Source organism: Macrosteles quadrilineatus, unplaced genomic scaffold (genome assembly GCF_028750875.1).
Source record: "Macrosteles quadrilineatus isolate MER2022 unplaced genomic scaffold, UCM_ALF_1.0 Scaffold_7__1_contigs__length_78375512, whole genome shotgun sequence".
Taxonomy (NCBI): Eukaryota; Metazoa; Arthropoda; class Insecta; order Hemiptera; family Cicadellidae; genus Macrosteles; species Macrosteles quadrilineatus.
The window spans coordinates 7,482,249-7,505,409 of record NW_026542600.1 but is presented as its reverse complement, the minus strand read 5'-3'; the positions used below and the strand labels follow the sequence as shown (position 1 = coordinate 7,505,409).

At 31.8% G+C, this 23,161-nt stretch overlaps 1 protein-coding gene across 50 annotated transcripts in view; it reads left to right on the top strand.

The window, feature by feature from the left end:
- Window positions 1-23,161, top strand: part of LOC128998717 (twitchin) — a 236,502-nt gene that overhangs the window by 72,155 nt on the left and 141,186 nt on the right. For 19 of the 50 annotated variants that reach the window (XM_054425021.1, XM_054424991.1, XM_054425019.1 and 16 more), the window contains 11 exons: window positions 1,430-1,489; window positions 2,423-2,482; window positions 3,630-3,896; window positions 6,154-6,210; window positions 6,981-7,037; window positions 8,394-8,510; window positions 12,293-12,388; window positions 13,949-14,128; window positions 14,729-14,773; window positions 15,051-15,089; window positions 20,952-21,099. In XM_054425021.1, the coding sequence (XP_054280996.1) occupies window positions 1,430-1,489; window positions 2,423-2,482; window positions 3,630-3,896; window positions 6,154-6,210; window positions 6,981-7,037; window positions 8,394-8,510; window positions 12,293-12,388; window positions 13,949-14,128; window positions 14,729-14,773; window positions 15,051-15,089; window positions 20,952-21,099 (1,126 nt within the window). Of the gene's footprint in view, window positions 1-1,429; window positions 1,490-2,422; window positions 2,483-3,629; window positions 3,897-6,153; window positions 6,211-6,980; window positions 7,038-8,393; window positions 8,511-12,292; window positions 12,389-13,948; window positions 14,129-14,728; window positions 14,774-15,050; window positions 15,090-15,404; window positions 15,450-20,951; window positions 21,100-23,161 lie in introns of all 50 variants that reach the window. The other 31 variants (XM_054425023.1, XM_054425020.1, XM_054425018.1 and 28 more) reach the window with 13 other exon arrangements.

The window sequence follows — 23,161 nt, the reverse complement described above, 5'->3', positions numbered from 1 at the left end:
TGATAGTTTCACAGTACTCAATCGTTCACAGGAAATATTAGATAACACCGAAGGTCGGAAAACCGAAGTTGGATAGTCGAGACTGAAGACTAGCTTATCTATTTCAAAAATGAATTTAAACTTGTTGACATATATGAGAGCAGTTTTTTAAGTAAATGCCGTTTTTTCGTATGGATCCGTAGTTCGCTCGTTTGCTGCAATGAAGCTCCTTGCAACTTACTGGCATCATTGTGAACAGAATGAGACTATTTTCAGCTTTGTAGCTGACATGTACGCTTCACTGTGTTTTTAAAATTTGTCAAACTATCGAATCTCCTGCCTCATGCCATATAAGATCAGTTATATGTTTCTTGATTACAAGAAACATCCGATGCCGACATTAATCAACAGACGACTAAAGGCTATGGCTCTAATGCAATGGCGAGGGTAAAGTGCGGAAATGGGTTATGGAGTGTAAAAATGACCATGAAATCTTTTTTCCTTTTTACTGAAGCGTACATGTCAGCTAATGAGCTGCAAATAGTGTCATTCTGTTCACAAATGATGCCAGTAAGCGGCGAGGAGCCTCATGCGTACAAGCATACAAACTACAGATATATAAGCAAAAACGAACCTTATCTAAAAAATCACCCTGGTAGATAATCCTGAAAAGAAGTCGCCAAGTATTTTTACTTATGGTACAAAGAAGGATTTCACCTAAGTCTTCATAACATGTTTGCAATGTATCACTAAATGATTTTAATTTACATTCACCCTTTTCAGCATCCTGCCTGCCTTACAACCTCTTTAATTTCTTAACGAATGAAAAACAATTACTGCATTATATGAGCTTCTTGTAAACACACAAAGTCTCTTATACGAATATAATATCAGCTATATGAGCAAAAATCAACTTCACACTACCAGAACTTTCAATTTTACATTGTTGGTTTTTGCAGTAGTTTGCATTTTTCGTCCTTGTCAATTGACTTTGGTCTGACATTTTTGTAATAGTCCATGTCCAGTGTTCGACTTTTTTTGTCTATACCTTGGCATCTTGTTTATCTTATTGCCATTTACTTTGGTGTATGATTTTTGTGTTTACTTTGGTTTTTAATTATATTGTCAGTAAACTTTGCATTTGATTTACTTTTGCCCCGCATTATTTTGTTTTGGTTAAGTAATATTGGGTAATGCAACTCAAAGTTCCCCTTTTGTCTTTATCAAGTGTTTTGTTTTTCCCTTGTAAAATTATGGTTTGTGAGTATTAGTAGCAAAATAATTATTTTCCTACAAGTCTTGTGAACAATAAATCACAATTAAGATTTATATAATTTTTAAATTCTAAAATACAAAGCTACTCACAAACCAAAATTTGTTTTCCCAATCGTATATTGTGATTGTGGTTTCATGTTCCCTTTTTACCCTGTAATTTTTGCATGGTGTGCAGAAAACTGAGGCCAAACCAGACGAAAAGAAAAACGGTTTAGCCAAGAAGAAAGAACCAAAGGTAATCAAATCTTACTTCTCTGTCAAAATTTATTCTGGCTATTAAATTTTTTCTGACAAACCAATTCGTAATTTGTGCCAAAGTTTACCAGTACATTGGAAGTAGTATAAAACATAAATTAAGTTTATGTGCTTATTACTTTGAACCGATTTCCATGTTAACATTGAGTATACACATATAAGAGGGGACAGATAATGCTAATAGTTGTTACCGATTTTGGCAACGTAGTTTTATGCCGCTGACACTTGGGTCGAGGTAGTCAGTCAGTAGTGCAGTGCGCATCTAAGCACCTTTAAATAATTTAGTATTAAAAATGCATTATAAAACAACAAAACTACAATAAAACAAACCAAATTCATCAACAAAAACAACTTTACAACCTACAATAAACACAATATTAAAAAACAACAAAACAGACTTACCGACATGCCGGAGGTGGCGTAGTTCGGACTACTGACACTACTCTGCAACAGAGCTGTTTAGGTAACGGTAGACCTCATTGAGTGTCAACTCCATACGTGTATACTCAATGATAAATACAATTGCAATGTGAATTAAAGTATTGTGGTTACATAAAATAGGGAACAATAAGGATTTTAATTTCTTTGGTAAAAATCAGTTCTATGTAGGAATTTTCTGTGATTTTGAAGGATTTATACTCAAAATGTAAACTTATAACTATAATCTAAAACAAAGTAACAAATTTTTAAAATGTACAAGTTTCTTTATAGAGGGTAAATATTTAAAATTTCTGTAAATCTTATTTATTTAGTTATAACAGTATTTAATCAAAGTTTTTTTTTTATATTTTCATTACTTTTTAAATTGCTGTACTTTTATTTATTTGTTTCCTTTTTACTCACGTGTATTTTTAAAACATTTTTCATTTTCTTTTTTAATTCCTTTAACATTTAATAAATTTTGTGATTTTAGGAGGTGAAGGAGGAAAAGAAAGAGGAAAAGAAAACAACATTATCAGCTAAAAAGGAAGAGGTGAGCATTGGAAAACTTATGCTTTTGTTAACTAAATATTCTTATAATGTTTACCTCCATTTTCAGAGGTATTTTATCTTCAAATCAGAATGTATTTTTGTGACTATATAGTTATCAGATACAAAGGTTTGCAATATTATTCATGTTGATCTTGTTTCAAATAATATAATTTTAGCCCTTTCACTTTATGGTAGGTACTCAAATGTGTACATTTAGAACCAAGAATGATAATTGTAGTTCTTGTTTTTTGTAATTTTCAAAGGTAAAGCTCTAAAACTAAAACTTATTAATTTTTGAGCTTAGATTAAGATGGGCCTAAATCTAATGAATGTAATATTTAGGAAGAGACAAATTTATGTTTTAATTACAAAGATAGAAAATTTTGTTAAACCTAAAGTTTAATGACTGATGCTACAAACAACAAGGATTGAAAAGTCACTTTTGTGCGATGAACTATGAGCCGTTTTTGTTCATCGCCTTAACATTAAAAATTGTTAGTTTTTACTTACTTTCCTTCAAATTATTGCTTTCAACAAAGCTTACACATTGTTGGTGTTTCAAACAATGGCTGATCTGTTATACAAAACAATATTAGCCATTTCAAACAAACGTCTGTGAAAAAGTTATTCAGCTATTATTTCTATGGTTTATTTGATATTTATGCCAAATAAATTATATATATTTATAAATTATACATTTAAAGAAAGAAAACTTGTTTCCACGAATGAAGAAAGTTAGTTTTTTGAAAAAAACAAATATCTGTTGTCCTAATTAATCTCATCAGTTGTTAAACTTTAGATCAGCTTAAAGATTTTGATTCAATGTTTTATTCATATTCTTCCTTATGTTTTATTTATCATTTTGTAAAGAATAATAGCACTAGTAAACTTGTACAGATAATTTTTCCTTTGTTAAAACCGTTCCATTTAAAGTTAAATACTATTATTCTTCGAAAGCTCTATATGATTTTTCAGTAAAACTTAAATCACTTTTATGTTTTTACACACAAGTATTTGTCTTTTTCCATTTCAATGTTTTAACTTTTTAATTCTTGTAATACTCAATATATAAATCATAACTGACCAACACATGTAAAGCTATTCCGATTTGTTAGTCCGATTGAAAAACATGTTATACTGTAATACAGACCAAAACGGAAACGAAGAAAGAAGAAGAATCTGTACAGAGAAAGCTTTCGATAAAATCTAAAAAAGAAGAAACTGTTGTCGAAAAGCTTTCAGAAAAAGTAGAAGTTGACAAATCCGGCGCAAAAGTAAAGAAAGTTGAAATACTTGAAAAGAAGCCAAAAGTAGGTGGGGAAGCTTTCTTTAAAGTACAGTTAAAACCAACAAAAAAAGTACAGGTTGAAAAAGTTAAAGAGGAGAAAAAGAAGGAGGAAGATATTAGTTTGAAGGTGAGGTTAGGGCAGCCCCGATTTTTCGAGTTGGTGGTTTTCGATTGGGAGTGCTGCTCATCGGTCACCTTCCACTTCTGTCACAAGAAACTTTTTGGATATTCTTCAACAATCTGTAAATTCTATGATTTCCTATTTCAACCCTAATCCTTTTTCAACCTGTGAGACATTTGCCTCATTTTTATAACCAGTCAAATCCTTTGGACCATGTTCATCCTACTTTCTCCCTTTATTTATCTTTTTATCCTTTTACTTATATTCTGTCTTTTATGTTCTTCTTTATTTCTTTCAATCCACACTTACTAACATTTCTACTTTTCTTTTAAATATACATTTCAAAACTCTGCTCAGATTAACCTAATGTTTTATTTCTAAATTTTTTAAAGTTTTTTTTTACATAAAATTGCTTTATCACTAATTAATTAGTGATTGTAAAAAGTTTTGATTTTGATTGTTAAATACCTTTGACCTATATTTAACTTTAACTCTATATTTAGTGAAATAAAAAGTTATTATAAAAGTTGCTCAATTATATCTGAGCAGAAAATAATTTTTATTATATATTTCTTACAAAACTATTTTATTATCGCTTTTACTTCTCTGTACCTATCAACTCTTTTTTGACAACACCTTGTCCAATAGAACACAATAAAAATAGTTTTACAAAACTTAAGTATTTTGAATAAATTTCAATGACTTAATTAAAACAAGAGCATAACTGATCATTTTTCAATTTTAAAATATCATTAATTATTTGAAATTTAAATACCTTGCTAGATATTTTACCTTATTTCAAAAGCTGATATGGCGACCTATGCCAGATGTCTATTGTTTATTTGTTAACAAAACTGTTTGAATATATTGTGATTTCATTTCAATGTTTAGCCATAAAATTTGGTTAATTATAAAAAATTTACAATCTTTTATAATTTCCTATTACTTGGATTAAATTTTTTGTAAAATTAGTCATATAAAAGACTTACTGTCCTGGCTTAAAAGGTATTCTATTGTAATATCTCAATTTTTTATATTTCCTTATTTCCCTGTTCTTCTTTCTCTTTACTTCTTCAATTTCCTCTTTTTTCTACAGAAGGTTTTCAGATGACAAACTACAAAGAAAAGTTAGAATCAACCTATCATTTAATAGACTCAATATTTTGTGGTATTACCTTAGAATTTGAGAGATTTCAATAATATTTTGGAATTTGTTTTCCTACTTAACTGTTTATATTTGGATTCTCTTAATTAAAGAATATCGTTTAAGGTCTAACTATTTTAATGGCAGGGTTAGAAGAATTGTTGATTTCAAATGTTAATTAAATTAATTGTTCTTTGTTTATAATTTGTATATTTTAACAATATTACTTAATTGAGTACAGTACAGTATAACCCCAGGTAACCGAAATAAAAGGGGGGAGAGCCGTTTTGAATAACCAATTTTTCGGTTAACCCATTGTATGCTAAAAATAGCCTATGTATTACCACGGTGAGTTGGAAAAATGAATTTAAAACAATTTCTATATAATGGAGTTTTTTTTTCAGCTACAGAAACGTTACAATGGATTAGGAAATACTTAAAACCAAACAACTAAAGTTACACTAAAGCCTTTAACATTGCGTATTACTTATATTTTAGTCCTGTATTTTATGGAGCCGTTTCGGTCAACCCGAATTCAGTTAACCAGGGTTCTACTGTATTTACATACCGTTCTTCTTGTTCTTTCTACTATTTTGCATATTCTGTACCCAACATGTTTCTGTGAGTTAAAAACTTTTGAGAGTTTTGAAAACTACGTCAGTTTTGGGTGTTGGTGTTCTGGAATTTTTGATTGTTAAGTTTGACAAAGGGTTTTCTTTGCATTAATGGGTGTTCTTATTTTCAGGTTACATTTTCACTTTACACTAAGCTTTTTTAATATTTTTATATATTTCACAAGTTTTCATATGCTTCTTTCATTGTTGTCCTTTAATTCTGTAATGTAAATATAGTTTATCCTGATTTTCTTTCCATGCAATGCCAATCAAAATCAAACTATACACTTAATCATTTATATTTGTCTCTGATTTAACTTGGTTGTACGATATGTGTAAATTTGTGAAGATGTATTTGATTAGGTTAGTAAACTCTTCTCACAAAATCTAAACATATAAATGAAAAAATAAATATAATTTTTTTGTTGTGTATAAATTAGTTTTTCTCTTTAACCAATGATTGTTTATCACTCATTTTCACAATTTTTTATGGGTTTTCTTCTAGACATCTGAATTGAACATAGAAAGGAAAGCATCACTCAAACAGGAAATGACGAAGAAGGTGTGTTTTGTTTTTTGAGAGTTCCTGTGACCCATATTTTGATCAACGTTGTAATAAACTATGTGTACTAACCAATTTAATAGTGTACAATAATATACACCTTGTATATAACACTTGTGCCTTTTATTTTTGTTTAATTCATGTTGAGATAAACAACCAACTATTAAACACGTTAATTTGACTAATCCGTTGTATAGATATTCCAAAACCTCTTAATAAAATATTTAAACTCCGACAACATTTCCTATTTTTTTTAAATCCTCATAACATAATAATTACACTAAAACATTTTTTGTGTTTTACCATGACCAATTTGTATATATTTTGTGTTTTATGATATTTTGTTTTATTGATTTAAAAAAAATAAAACCTATTTTGGTAAGTATGTTTGTGACATTGATACAATACCAGACTGATAAATTAAATGTACAATGATAACTGAACGAGCAACCAACATTTTTTTGGCAGTTTGTTACACTTGTTTTTTATAAATTTTTTGAGTGAAAAATTTTGTGTTTATTGATAAAGTAAGTAAGTGTTGATTATTTGACATATTTATTCATACATTTTAGTTTTGGTTTTAAATAATTACACAGTTCAGCATCCTGTTTTTTGACATTTTTATATGTTTCTCATTTTTTTCGACATACTAAAATTTTATTTTAATAATTTCAGTCTATTTTGCCACCAAATCCTGTTTGTCTAAAACTATGTCTTATTCAGTTTAAGTATATTACGTGTATTTATATATTTCTGTTTCTTATTTATAGGACAGCTTGAAGGTTAAAAAAGAAAAGCCCAGGGAGAAGACACCTGAAATCCAAGAGGTGGGCAACATTTATTTATTTCTAGAACTGTTATTTATTTCTAGAATTTTTAGATCAAGTTTTTGTCAAGAGGAAAAGATTAAATTTTTGTTGTTTTTGCCAACCAATGTTTCATTACAAAATGGATACAATCAAATTGTTGGCTGAACTTGACTCAAAACAGTATATAGTGAATGGAATTTAAGCATATTCTGTCCTACGTCCAGTTACTTTACTATGTTAATAAAACCACCAAACCTGAAGAAAAAAATATTCTGCGCTCTTTAAACTGTTATAGGTTTTTCTAATGCTATGTTGGAAACTAAACTTAAACAGGAAAAGTGACAAATAAAATTTACTAAGTTAGTCACTACTACCTATATTGTGGTATATGTTTAGGTGCTGTAGATATAAAAAAGTGCTTCATTACAATACAAAGCATATGTATGGAATACAGCAATTGATAAGTAACCATCTGTAAGGTGGGCGTTTACTGTTGGAATAGCTAACTAAGTTTAGAAAAACATTTTTAGGAAGTTTTCAGCTATTTTTTGTAATTTCACTTCATTTGCAAAAGTAAAATTTTATAGACCATGGTGACAAATCTTTGGTTTGGCTTAGGGTCGAAAATAGTTTTTAACAATTTACATTTTTTTATTGTAGAATGCCATAAAAACCAATAAAAAAAACTTTGTTGCCGATGTGTTATATGTTGGTAAACTAGTTGTGATCCGAGATTGTATTTCTCATTAGGTTGGATTTTTTACTTTTGGGCCTCTCATACAAGATTTATAAACCAAAGGGACCTAAGATCCCTGAATAGGAAGAAACCTGACATTAATTTTCGACTTTAATACTAAGAGGTTAATTTACCTGGATTTCGTCTTGTGACTCTTATACCTCCTCTAAGCGTGGATGACAATTGTTTCGGCGATTATATTGCCTTCTTCAGATCCTTGTCAAGAATATCTTAACTCATATTGAGGTCATTAAAATTCAAAACATTGAACACACACACAAACAAACATTTAGACAAAACATAAAAAATAAATATTCAACTGCTACTGTGGCCACAGGTACACACTGCTCAGTTTGTGTGTGTGTTTAATGTTTTGAATTTTGATGACCTCAATATGAGTGAAGATATTCTTGACAAGGATCTGAAGAAGGCTACATAGTCGTTGAAACAATTTTCATCCACGCTTAGAGGAGGTATAAGAGTCAGAAGACAAAAACAAGGTAAATTAACCTCTTATTTATATGTTAAAAGTAATTTGAGACAACACAAAAATTAAATCACTTAATGATCCTATTCAGTTTACACTAATCTTTAGTTTTCACAAAAACAACTCCTTTACACCGAACATAACATTATAGATGAAAAATGGTTTGGCTCCTGAACCAAAAAAACCTGAGGAACCAACAAAACGTGAACCTGAACAAGCTAAACCAGCACCTGAACCACCAAAACCAAGCACACCATCCACTCCAAAGGTATATCAATATCACCGCAACTCACTAATGGTGTTTTGTAGTTAATCACTCACATTGTAGATTCTACTAACATATCTACAAAGTATTTGTCACATTTTCTCAACTCAACATTTCATGACATTCTAACATTATCTTGTAATCAGGGTTGCCACCTTTGGTTTGGGAAAAATCAGAACGGGTTTCGTTCCCCCCAGGATTAACACAGATATAAACACAGACAAAAGAAACCGAAGCTAGGACTGTCCTGACAGAATCGGGATGGGTGGCAACCCTGCTTGTAATAGGTACAGAGCTTTAAAGAGCTATTTTTATGTTTATAACTTAAAAACTATTAATCAACCAAGAATGGTTATGATATGTTTGGCATTGGATAGAACAAAGAATAAAGTCTTCAAGATAAATCATTTTGTATTTTGGAATTTGCAAAATATGAATCAACAATTCAAGTGCAAAAATGTTTTAATAAATAAGAATGTACCTCCGCACAAACAACTTTATGAATAGCATAGAAAGTTCATGGAAAATGGTTGTGTGTACAAGAACCAACACCGAACGTGTGAATGATAAGACTATACATCATTTGAAAATTAAACTTCATTCTTTGCTTGCTCTATCCAATGCCATATTAATCAAACCTTTCTGACGAATAGGTTTTATTTTAAGTAATAAACATATACAATCTGCTCTTTTATTTTAAAATGCCCTGTATAGTAATGTCCACTAGAACCCCTCATATCCGACTTCGATATACCTGACTCCTTGGGATCCAATCTACAGGGTTGCCACAGACTGGGAATCCCGGGAAAACGGGTATTTTTTTAAAAATTTGTTGTACCAGGAATAACTCAGGAATTATGTGGGAAGTCTGCAGTCACATCAAAATTGAGAACATCTTCTGTGGTACAGCAAAATCGTGAACGTGTTCCCGCATTCACGGTTAAATCGAAAACATCTTCCACGGTCATGGCAACAACATTGCCTCCCACAATCGCAGCAAAATCGTCTTAGTTCGATCGCAAATCTTAAATTCGGCCCGACCCGAGCTTTTCCTGATAGTATTCATTGTTACGTATATTTTGTGAAAAGATGAACTTTCTCACTTGTAAAAAGAGTTTTTTTGCTCCATTAGATATCCGACCTTTTGGCCGTTCCGGCCTATTCATGGTTGGATATGAGGGGTTCTACTGATTTAAAATAAAACAAATAATTGTTCTAAAAGTAAATCGGTTTAAAAAGTTTATGATGGTCTACCAGGCCTAGTTTCTTTTTGACTGAACAGTGTTAAACATTTTTCTAAATGCCTATTGGCTTAAAATCAATAATTTATTTCAAATACAATTTTACTTGTGTTTAAGTCAACATTTGATTGATTTACACTAGCTCTTAACTTGTTCGCTCTGACTTGCGGTTGCGCCACCGATGGCTCACAAAATGAATTTCTGTCAAAAGTAAATTTGTGTACTAAATACCACAGACTACTAAATAAGGAAATATTAGATAATTTGGTGTTAAGTTCCGTATTGAAACACAAATTTGGTTCCAAGTACCACCTTTGGATATGGTTAATGTGCCTTCTAAAAACACGAATATATAGTAAAACGACTCACAAAAACTCAGAGATGTTGTTTTGTAGTGTACAACCACAAAAGCAACAGTCTCCACCAGTGGCGCATGTCGGAGTTTTAGCCCTTTCACCTCTCTTGTCGGCATCGGCCCTTTCGCAACCGTATTACATTACGGCTTCTAAACAAACAAAAAATTATGAAATTTTTTTGGGGAAAATTTTATTTATTATCTTTTTATTATTAGTAGGCTATAATTTGAAGTTAAACAAATGAGTGCAAAGTGAGCGAGAAATACTTACTCACGAGCCGTAGGCTAGTGAGGAATGGTTTCTCGATTGAGGTAATTGCACTTTGCACTCGAGTTGCACATTATATTTTTCCTACAGTTACCATAAAACAAATAAATTGAAAAAAATTAACATTATTTTTACACAGAAGTGAACTTTTAATATGACATTTAATGATACAACAGTAAAACAGCTGACCAGCTGATTTACAGCCAGTGCTGCCAACGTATTTCGCGCGCATACGACCTTGCCTGCATGTTACGCGCTCACTATTTCGTGCCTTCACGTTGCAAATCTGGAGTGAGACAAAGTAATTAGAGTGAGACAATGTTAACATTGTCTCACTGATGAGCGAATTGGCCACTTTGCTTTCTCAAATCAGTGAGAGAACATGTACATTGTTAAGTAACTGTAGGAAAAATAAATTAAACTAGACATAGGGGCGGAGCCCTAAAATGAGAGTTGAAAGGGTTAGAAAACACTGTAAGTTTACAAAAACTGGGATAAATTGTCAGAGCGAACGTGTTAATTGAATAACTATCTAAGGCCTACAATACATACATAGACAATTTTGATTACAAAATTAACACTTTCTTCCTAAACTGTCCTTCCTGAGTTATTGTTTTATCATTATTCAATTTTATTTTCTCAATAGTTGTACTGGTAGCTGTTTTCTTGACCAAACTCTTGATTTGTCAATTTGGCTTTCAAGTATTGTATACATATTCACAAAATATACTTTACAGTTGAGTTGTAGTTTGGTAGCAAATTTACCATTAGATACCAAGCTTACAATTGTGCTGTTTTTGTATAAAAGTACACACATGATTGATAATACGTAGGTACAGTAAACCAATTCTTGTTATATCTGTCTTACCACTCAAACTGTTAAATTGTATTCTTAAACTGTTATAGTATGAGGTGAAATATTCATATATATTTTTACTGCTGTATAAATACGCTTTGCTTTTATAAAATTTATACTAAATAGATGTATTTTACAAATTTACTTCTTCTCAATGATACTGTTCTTCAAGATGAGTTACTAATATTTTTCCTTTTAGTGTAAAGATTTGTAAGTATGTATAGGGTGCCAATCTAAGATTATTATTATTATTATTAAAAATGTATAAACCATTAGTCAAGTTAAATATTTTCTATTAGTATATCATGTATCTTTATTCGTCAGTTAATTTGCCATATAAATATGGTAGAATTATTGTGAACATATGTAGAAGAACTATGAGGATTATGGATTTTCTTACGTATCATTTTATTAAATACTTTTCTTTAAGAGTCAAAATGATCAGAATTTTTTTTTATAGAATAGAAATCAGTTGTACAAAATAGAAAAAGATCTTACCTTGTTAAGGAATTTAATCCCAGAAAATTTTAGTCAAGATTTAGGAGAAAATAAATACCTTTGGATTCCATGGCTGAAAAAAATCCAATTGAATTCTTACTATAACATTAAATCCTGTCATTTTGATGTAACATTTTCTGATGATCATTGTAAAAACCTTAATAAGTTGTATTTTTCAATCTTAAATGTTACTATCTATTATTTTTGTTGTATTATTATGGTAAATACTACTATCACTACTGGTTTATAAATTAATTATTTTCTACATTGAGTGAATTTTATCTGTTTAATGGAGTATATAAGGTATTAATGTGTATTAATTAAGCGATAACTAATGCCCGAAAAGTGGCAGTAGCGTAAGTAACATGTTAGTCATTATAATTAATAATATGTCAGTAGATATCTTATAGATATAACCAAATCCAAGGTTAAAACCAACTTTTAGAAAAAGAAAGTTTTAGAAATAAGTCAAACAACTTTATCTAAAATATTTCACTTAATAGCAATAGCACAAGCCCATAAAAATAAATTGTGAAAATCTTTACTAACTGTAGTTGAGTGTGATAGATCAGACGATATGATCCGATGGCATTTATTCCGAGTAGTTCGGAAGACGAAGACGAAGATACTGACACGGTAGATGAGTTACAAACAATAGGAAAGGTAACTCTACGCTGCGCAGTAGAACTCTGCAGTAGATTCTCTACTTCTGCTCTTCATTTGACTTATTTGTAGATTCTTTTCAGGCTTTTTTAGCCTGTTGGAAGTTTTACTGTTGTTAGCCTTTTCAGCTAGTAGTCGTTGGCGTTTGAAGGTTGATTAGAACTTGGAGCTTGTAAAAGTTATCGCAAAACCTAACGCTGCCATTTTTTACCATGTATTCGTGAAATTTGTAACATGTAAGAGTTGTCCGTGAATTTAGGTCTCGATTAAACTTCAATCAAAGCTAAGTGTTTCAAAACTGAGTCATTGATTTACTTTCACAACGCTTTCAGGAGACGCATCATCCCATAATGGTGATACCGACTAGAATAGTAGTAGATAAAGTAAAGATTGTGACGTTGGTCTCAGATTTTATTTAACTTCCTTGACTGCGTCGCTCAACCTTAATTAACGGACAACCCTCATATTTATGAAAATTTATTGTAGCCTACATGTTTTTTATGTTTTTATACCAAAATGTTTTAATTGGAATATACCAGAGTTTTACGAGCTATCAACAAAATGACTGCAGTTTGACCTCTACAGTTTAAAGGAATTTACATAAAACATCCATTATACAATGGTGATACAACTTGTTTTAATATTAAATTGAACGTATACTGTAAATGTGCATATATAATAATTGTTACGTAGTATCAAATCAATCTTTTTATTTCAATGTTCAAAAAACATTACAGCCATAATATTATCAAATTCTTAACTACTGTTTAAAATCATTGGTAAAACAAGATAGGAACAATATATAAAATATTTTTTATAAAAATAACCCACGTTTTAACTTAATAGCAGATTTTAAAGTAAGCTTTTAATATTTTTTAATTCCGCTTTTTTTGGTAGTTAATTTGAATTTTTGGGTAAAATTTGTTATCTTGTAGTTAAAAATTATTTTACAATTACTGCTTAAGCTTATTGTGAATTGTCCTCGCCTACTGCAGATGAAAAGTGTTTATTTAAATCAGTAAATTATCAATCTAATACCAATGTTGGTTTGTTAACAATTAATTTAATAAACCATAATAATTGAAATAAATTTAACAATGAAATTGTATTCGATTATGAATACATTAAAAAATAATAATGTAAGCGAAGTAATTGTTTAATTTTGAATTAGTCCTTTTTAAAAGAAAGTAAAATCACAAAATGTCATTACTATCATGATGCAATTTCTTATCAACTCTATTCAGCTTAAACATTATTACTGGCTTATACTTAACAGAGGCCAAAGTTCATAAAACTGCTTATTTAATTAACATTTTCCATGACGTTTGGTAAAACACAATATTTTACAACATTGATCAGAAATGATAAGATATTGATTTTTCTAATCGTGATGGAAAATGTACTCAATAATCTCTTAGTGTAAATTCAGCATCAGCAAGAATGAATTTCAAAGAGATTTTGAAAGTCTTTGTATCAAAGTACTTCTGTTACTAATATCAAAACGAGAGTTTGGAAGACGTTGATATTTTTACCAAATTGTTGACTAAGTAATTTTTTCAGACCAAAGTCCCGGAAATAAAAGCGCCTGATGCTCCGAAAATCGAAGTAATCAGGGAGAAATCCCCAGCAGGAGACAGAAAGGGATCTTTGGTTCCGGGATCAGGACAATCGAGTCGCAGAGGATCCCTCATTCCTCCCGAGGAAAGGGGTAGAAGGCCGAGTTTGATAATCAGTGACGAGGTATTGTATATGAGCAGTCTCCTGAAACTCGGTTTAGAAATTCATTTTGCTTATGTAGTTTGTAGGTTTTCTAGACAATTTGCACAAACATTTATCATTTATTTCAGAAAAGATAATGTTTGATTTGATCACCCAGTTATATCAAATCGTAAATCCAAACTGACATCCAGTATATTTTGTATATCACTTTGTAGTCCATGACCATCCTGATCTATTAGCTTATTTATTTTGTACTATACATTTAATTTGGATGTTTACTCTTGTATTTAGCAGACAACTTTGTATATAGTTTCATTTCTGAATCACTTGATTCTGAAAGTTGAAAACACAAACCTGTAAACATCTTCACATTCTATCTTTGCTACAAACTGATGTACATACAGTGTAGCTTATGTGAACTGCACAGTGCACATGTTAGTTTAGGTGTAGGTGTAGTGATTAGTCTAGCAGTGACTTGATGCCACATGGAGTGGCGTGTAGTATGACGGATGACGCACTATGGTTGCATGCCATTACGAAGATCCGAGGCATGACTAGTGTTTGCTTGCAGGTTGCGGCACAAACCAACATAACTCATTATCTTGCCTTGTATATTTATAGGAAAATAGGAAGCTGCGTCCAGGAGAAGTATTGGAGGAAAAGAAGGTGAGGGTTTGACAGATCGTCCCTGGTCCACTGCATCTTCCATCACCATATAATTATCTTAATCTACACGAAAGTCCATAATAACAAGTCACGATGATAATCGTAACATTACGAACATTAATACTTAAAACATTTAATACGAATTTGATAATAATACGCACGTCCGATTAATGCTGTTTTTAGAATATCGTATAGTGTCTAGTCCAGTGTATTTGTCCAGGTATCCCTGTCGACTGCCAAATCCTTTGCTTTATCTCTGTTAATTTGCTTTCCACAGGTTGGCAAATTGCGGCCGGGTGAATTTATTGATCCGAAGGTGAGATTTGTGTTGTCGTGACACAAAGCTGACCTTGTTCTTTGGCATTCTCCACTAATTAAGCGCAAAGTATCAAGTTACCTACTTTGCGCCGTTTTACCCTCTCCTATTTTTGTGTTTTACCCTCTTTTTAAACTTTTTACCCGTCTATCCTTCTCTAATCAGAATTTTTGAATGCCAAAGAAGAAAGAAGACTTACCGCTTGAGTTCGACGCTTTTATTTTATTTTCTGTGATTTTTTATTGTTTATACTTCTTTCTCGTCTTGTAATACAAACTATATTTATCTCTTGTTTTATTTATTTTCTCTAACAAGCAGAAAGCACGGCCCGGGGAATCGCTTGGTCTACAAATCAAACAGGTTAGATGCGACTGTAGGATAGGTCAGTGTAGGTCCAGTGTCATTAATACTTGTACGTAATAGTTCCATGTTTAGAGGTAGAATTTAGACTTTAGAGCTGGAAGATCACTGTTCCGTGTCTGTAAATATGTAAACTACATGTGGTAACGTACCAGCTGTCAATGTAGACTACATGATGTCTGGAAAGCGCATATGTGTAAAATATAATCAATCAGTTTGTTATATACCCGTGTAGTTAGTTACTTCATAATTCGTTAAATAAATTTAAAAAATATATATCTTTATCGTCATATTAACGTTAGTCATAATAGTGTAGCTACTAAACAGGTGACTTTAAGCAACATTGTTTAGAGTCCTATGCAGATATAAATTATCTAACAATTTAAAGACCTAACTGGGAAACTTTTAGTAACACTACAAATTTATTTGATAAAATATTTGTCGTTAAATTTACTAAACTATTCTAACTTCTATAAAATAACGTTGCAAATCGTTAATCTTTTCATAACCTCTATGTAATCAACTAACAATCAGAACGATTCAGAATTAATTGAACTTTATTTTACGATATTTTGCATAAAAATATCTATATAAATTATGGATTTTTGATTTTTCTTATATTTTTGATTTATCTGACAGAGAGAACTCAAACTGTATTAATAAATATTTGGTACAATGTTCTTGCGTTAATTTTACTTAAAGTACAATCTAAAGTAAAAAAGGTATTCCTTTCATAAATTTGTGTAAAAATGTACAACATATATTTTCAGCTAATCTAGTAAAAAAATAAAATAAAAAACAAATTCGAGCACTATATATATTTTATGTATACTAAAAGTATGTGTCAAAAGTAAAAGTATCATCTTTTCAAAAGAGACCAATCAGTTGGACCCTCTTAAAAACACAAATCAAATAAATATTTTAAGAATTAAAAATAGGCTGAATTAAAGAATTTTCATTATGAGGAACCATGATACCGTAGTAACAATCCAGCCACATTCTTAGACCTTCAAATTTTGACTAAGTTTACAGGAACAAGTTGAAAATTCCCTAACTTTTTTTAAAAACTCATATGCGTGTTTTTCAATCACATATAAAAAATTCCCCTATATTTATTTACATAGAGTGTGTTTATTTTACTGTTTATTGTTTACACTTAAGCTTCTTCAGATGCATGAAGAAGCCGATAGATCAACCTTTCTGGCATCCAAAAAGGTTTTGTAGTGGTATAGAAATGTGCCAATTTTTTTTTTATAAATTCAGCAAATTTAGTTTCCAGCAATAGATTTTCTGAATGACGCAAACAACAAATTCCCCCAAAGAAAATGTAGGTTTCTTTTTCGTAGATATTAACTCTATTGAACTTTTAAATGTTGAAATTTTTGTACTTGAGGGTTAAGGGTTAACGGGAATAATTTTAGTAACACTGTAAGGGGCGGTTTGGGAGCTCGAGCCCAGCTAGTACGCGCCTAGTGTTGGACGCGCCTAACTTTAGTCCCCGGACCAGAAACCAGGCTTGGGAGCTCGCGCCTAAGTTGAAATGGTCGTAGATCAAGTATAGTCGCGCCTAAGATGCAGCGCGGCTAGATGGACAGGGAATCGCGGGGAATTAAGGTTTTAACGTTGGCAACAGCCATTGCAGAACCCGTTACCGTTGACAACAACAAAAGATGAACACTTATTGAAGATGGATACAATTTTATCTTGGTATATCAATGGTGGCTAATTAGTAGACTACGGTGTATGTTTCTGCATTGTACCATTGCAAAAATGTAGTTTTGTAAGATCGTTGTTTTGCATCCCAATGACTGAAGAACCTTAATTGTTTATATTAAATTCTTTTAAGATCTAACTTTTTTTGCACTTTACGATTTATTATTAAAGTACAACTAGTTGTCTTTTAAGTACTACACCTTATAAATACGTACAGAGCAACATAGGATTAACATCGGAAACTCGGTTTCATGAAATAAAAAGCTTCAAAATTAAACAGTAATTTCCCAGTAGGCTATAATATAGGGGTATTGACAACAAAAATAATAAAAAGTAATTGCGGAGGTTATGATTGTGTGAAGCCAAGGTAAATGTAAAAAAAATCTTTTAATACAGTACTTAGAAAAAATTGTTGTCAATTTAAAATCTTTTTTTACATGACACTCTTTTATCTAATTTTCCTAGGGAAGTATCTATTTCTGTAGGTAGCACTTAGTTTCGGGACCGATAAACTTTTCCATTTTGATGTCCCTACCAAAATCACTGTTCGTTCAAAATTTTATATATTTATAGCCTACTAGCTGTACCCACGGGCTTTGCCCCGTTTAACTTCATAAGTATTTGCATGGCTCAATCACGTACCGGTTGAAGTTCGTTCGCTACGCTCACTCACCTTTAGGTTGGAGCTCGTTCGCTGCGCTCACTTGTTTTCAGGTTAGCTCGTTCGCTTCGCTAACTCGCCTCCAGGTTGATGTTCGTTCGCTACGCTCACTCACCTTTTGATTGCAAATTAGCTGTTGTCATAAATTTTAAAAAGTCATCCCTTTTATTGTTTATAATACTTTGATAAAGGTTTTTATGTTTTAATATTTAACATTGGAGAATTTAAACGTTGTTAAGTGCACAGGTGTGCTGCGATTGGGGTTTAATACATTTGGACTTATTCAAAAGTAAAATAGTTTTCTGTGCTGCACTCTGTAGAAACACTGTGGCACTATTTCAAATCATGACTAATGCTAATACAGAATGTTGTAATTATTCAAACCTACAAAACAGTTGGTAAAAGTAAACATCTGCCTTTAAATTATATTTATTTGTAAACATTGTAGATCAAAAAGTCTGACATTGGCCCACTTAAAACCCTCTGGGGCAGAGCCCTTTTGATAGATCTGAACCAAACTTCACTCGAACCATCCTTGAAAGATGCTTAATAATGCCTGAAAGTTTCATTACAATCTGTCGAGCGGTTTCGGAGTCCATAACGTATATACATACACACACACATACATAGTTCCTCTTTTATAGATATAGATATATAAATGTATTATACTGTATATACGTCCATAAACGTGATAACTTGAGTAATTTTTGTCTGATTTTGATAAAATTTGGCATGAAAGTGTTAGGCGCGATTCTCCTTAATGAGTTAGCGAACCAGCATGATCAGACCAAGGGAAGCCGGAGTTATAGGATAAAAATAGTTTTTTTCTCAATTTTAACCCATATAACATAAATCTTTGTCTTTGAAATATTTTAAAGAGTAATTTAAAGAGTAAAAAGTATTTTTAAGAGTATGAAAAACAAATTAATATCTTAAATGTTTTGTACGGTTATTGGCTACAGAGACTATTGGTAAAATTGTAAATTTTAAATTCCCATGTGATTCTTATGGAGAATAAGTTAACCGTTCTAGTGTGGTCGTTTATGGATATATTTTTATGAAACTTGGCAAATTTATTTATTTTTTATAAAGCTGTTAATATTTTGTTAAAAAACACACTTTATTACCCTCCCTGTAACAGCATACCTACACCGTAGGTAGTTTCAGGTGCTTGTTAAACCTAAAGTTATTTAAATAAATTTAATTCGAAGCTCTATTAGGTTATTTGGAAATTCGCTTAGTCTGCAGGTTTTCTGTGGCGGGTTATTGATATACTGTATATATTTTCTTATACTCCAAATAATCTAGGTACTCCATTTTGATGTAACTAGCACTTGGTCAATGACACTGAACTGAGCTCTATCACAACGCAATTAAAAGATAACGATTATGACTGTGAGCTATTTGCAGTTTTTTATGTTTTGTTTACTTTCTCTTCACTCTTTCGTAGGGGGTGAGTGGGGGGTATGCATGTGGTTGCTAATTATTTCCTTACTAATAAAATATTTATAATTAAGGTACGGGTGCTTATAGCTAAACTCTCAGTTGAAAGAAATTCTATTTATGGTCCATATTTGTATTGCAGTTAACAGTAAAAGCAAAAACCAAATAATCTTTCGTTAAATTTAGCTTTCTGCAAGATTTTCGTTTTATTTTAAACAACATAAAAATAAAAAAAGGTTTTATCAAATATACTTTGAGAGGAATGAAAATGTTCGGAATTTAATAACGAATTCCAATATAACATTCTTTTAGTTAATATGTAAACAATTAACTTGCTAATGAGCTAATACCGGCATGATGTCGACTTAGACCTGCCCTCTGGCAGGACTAAAGTTGGGGACTAAACTCACTGATTTTTATGACGAAAACATATCTCTTAGTCCCGAAATTGGTCTCCCAAACCCACCGAGACTATCTCTTAGGCTGGCGCCTAAGTCTACTTGACTCCCAAACCAACAATATTTAGGCGCGAGATTATCCCTGCACAAGTTAGGCGCGCGCCTTACTGATCCCGAGCTCACAAACCCGTTTTCGAGGCGGCAGCCTAAAATACCGGAAATATCCGGATTTAGTCGCGGACTAGCGCTAATACCGAGCTCCCAAACCGCCCCTAATTCTTTCAGTCCATTTTTTACTGATAGTTCATCCTTACCCGAATTCACAAGCTATGTTGCCTGGAAAGAGTTAATCACAACTCTGAATATTCTTTAAATACCATCTTGGAAGCACAATTTAGGGGAGAAAGTACAAAGTCGGCAAGCAATAAAAAAATCAAGCAATGTTATTTATGTACTGCTCTGCTTATATTTTTTTCCTGTCTATTTTATAATTTTATTTTATTTATTCTTCGCTCTTTATTTTTATTATTTTGTGTAAATTTAATTTTGCTGTCTTTATTATTTCATTGTTTACCATTGTCAATGTGTAGTGTTGTCTTTGTCTATGTATTTTGTCCTTCATGTGTATCTAATAAATGTGTTGTAAAATATTTTCTTTCAGTATTCCTTTGAATAATTTGTACCGCTTTACAGTTGTATTCAAGCTTTGTTTACTGTTAAAATGTTTTATATGAGACAGCTTTGAGTATTTGCCTCTTTGATTAATATAGTGTTGATGCATGACATTTGTTTTGTACATAACACATAGTGTGAAGAGTTTAGTTTTTCTAGATAATAGTTATTAGTTTTTCATATTTTCAAACTCCGAATGTATATTTTGTATGTATATTAATGGTGTACAAACTTATCTTTCGTTAACTTTTTTCAATTTATAAGAAGATTTGATCGGTTACAGTTTTTCAGGTAAGTTTGAATTTTTCTTGGTTATCATGAAGAATAATGACTCAAACATTTGTTTTTGTTCTACAAAACAAGTTGCAACTGACTCCCAGTTAGTTACCAGACAACAGTTCTGACTAAGATCACATACCAAGAATATTAACAGATTTTTAGATCAAATTGGAATGTACAAACATAGAATTTTACAGCATGATGTTGCAATTAGATTCATAGGTTTTTTATAGTTTACTGTGGAAACAGAAAAAATGTCCTTAAACTGAAAGATGTGCATGAACTTTTGGTGGAATATTTTGCGAGTGGTTCTCCAACCAATGTTGTTATGTGCAGCGGAGACGACCAAGCACAGATATGCGGCGCCCGAGTGTTCAGGAGCTGGAAGGGCTCATAGACAAACCATCCACTCCGCTGCGAGACGTTGGGGATGCAGGACCACCGGCCATCGTAGACGTACAAGAGAGCTACTCGGCAGTGGAAGGTAACGTTTTGTACTCAGATTATTCAATTAGTTAACCATTCGATGCTGTTTGACATACCTAGTCTAGTATGTCACGGAACTTTGCAGTGCCATAACAGGACTGGCGTTTAATACAGTCACAGCTGAAAAAAATCATTATGTTGACTTTTGTATGTATACTGAAGTAGATAACCTAGATATATGGACCAGCTGATACCAATTTTTGATTACAAAAAACATAGTTCTGTGACCCAGTCATAGATTGCGCTAGTGTCTAAAATTCAGTTTTCGTTCCTTATTCTATGTTACCGAAATAGTTGATGAGGCATAATAATAGATGTTATAGCTTACAAGAAGTCATCCTATGAGTTTGACTTGGTTGAAAACCCCTCGTATTTGACAGGAATCAGTGGTTTACTCAAGCGCAATCTGACAGTGGCTCACGTCAACTACATCCATTTTCAATTTTAAATTGGCAACAAATTTAATATGGGGAATGGAATGTCTAGTTTTATAAATAGTCAAAGATAATACTATCTAAAATCAAAGAAAACGTTTTCTTTACTATTTATCAGAAAATGGTGTCCATTGTAACGCACCTATCAAAGAAGAAATTGTTCACGTAATTAAAAAATATTTAGGGGGCGGCAGTTGCTGGTCCTTGTCCCTCCGCTTTTCACCGTTTTAACTGCACGACTTTAGGGGTGTGCGATGCATCGAAAATGCATCGAAATTTCGATTCGATTCGATTCGATGCATCGAATCGCGATTCGATTCAGTGGTGGTCAAAAAACGATTCGATTCACGAGGGAGTCAGTATCCATATACGAAAAACGCCTGCAGAAAGTCAATGCAATACCCGCAATACAGGAGCGCGTTGCTGTTGCGTTTCCTTTACGAAGGCGTTCTTATTTAATACATTCTTTGCATTAAATATAGCTTTAATTGTTTTATATTTTTTTGTTTTGACATTGCAAATGATTAGAGGTTTGTTTTTTGTCTTGATGTAAGCAGTGTGTGAAATATTTTACTACTGTGAACCTAGCCAAAACAAGGTAGGTTACTCCAAAATCATTTTAAAAATAAGTCTGAAAAATTGTTACTTAATACTTAACTAGTAAAATTAATGTTATAGACTGATTCATTTGGTATTTTTGTTAGGTGTCTGCCGGTCCCCGTCCCCGAATTTTTGTTGGGGCAAAAGAAAAAAAAAAGAATAATTTATTTCCAAAGAAACACTCTTATATTATTATATCTATTATTACAGAGGAATTAAAATGTTCAAATGAGAATTAAAAATTAAGTTGGCTCACGACCTTTAAGAATAAAGACACAACAGAGCAATTGCCGCACTGCCACTAGCCAGAGCCAGGTCTAGTCGTCTACTGATAAGAGTAACAAGACAAAAGCCGTGACGCAACACTAACAGTGCAAAGAAAACAAAGTCAAAAGAATAGAAAGACTATTTATCCAGACATACTAGTATAATCATTTATTGTTTATTCAATACCTAATTAAAAATATATTTTATTATTTTACATAATAAATTATAAACAAAAGAAATATCTGATATAGTGAACAGATCTGTATCTTGGTTAGATGGGGTTAAAAAAATATATTTCTAAGATCCAATACAATATTTACAACTCACAAATTACATTGAATTAATTTCTTTGAAAATAATCTCTAACAGTTTTGTGTTTTTGAATAAAGAAATATATTTCTTTGTCTCTACTCCCTTGTTTCATCACTTGCATTTTGTCAGCAATTGAAGCAACTGGGTAGCAACCGGGTGGTGTAAGAGGGGAGGGGGAGGGTCTATGACCTTGAATTCACACATCGTTGCCCGGGCCTGGCTGGTGAGACTGATTCATTGTTTTTGTTGACATACTACTACCCTTCCTTAAGAGAAAAAGGCCCTGCTGTTCCAAAAACATTGAGGGTAGTTTAAAAACATTGACCTGTGTTGCCAAGGGCACTAGGCTAGAAGATAGCATTTAACTTTCTTGTCTCTTGATTTAATATTATTTTAATCTTCTATATATTATTTAAGAGTTACTTTTCGGGTACCTAATTAGTTGTG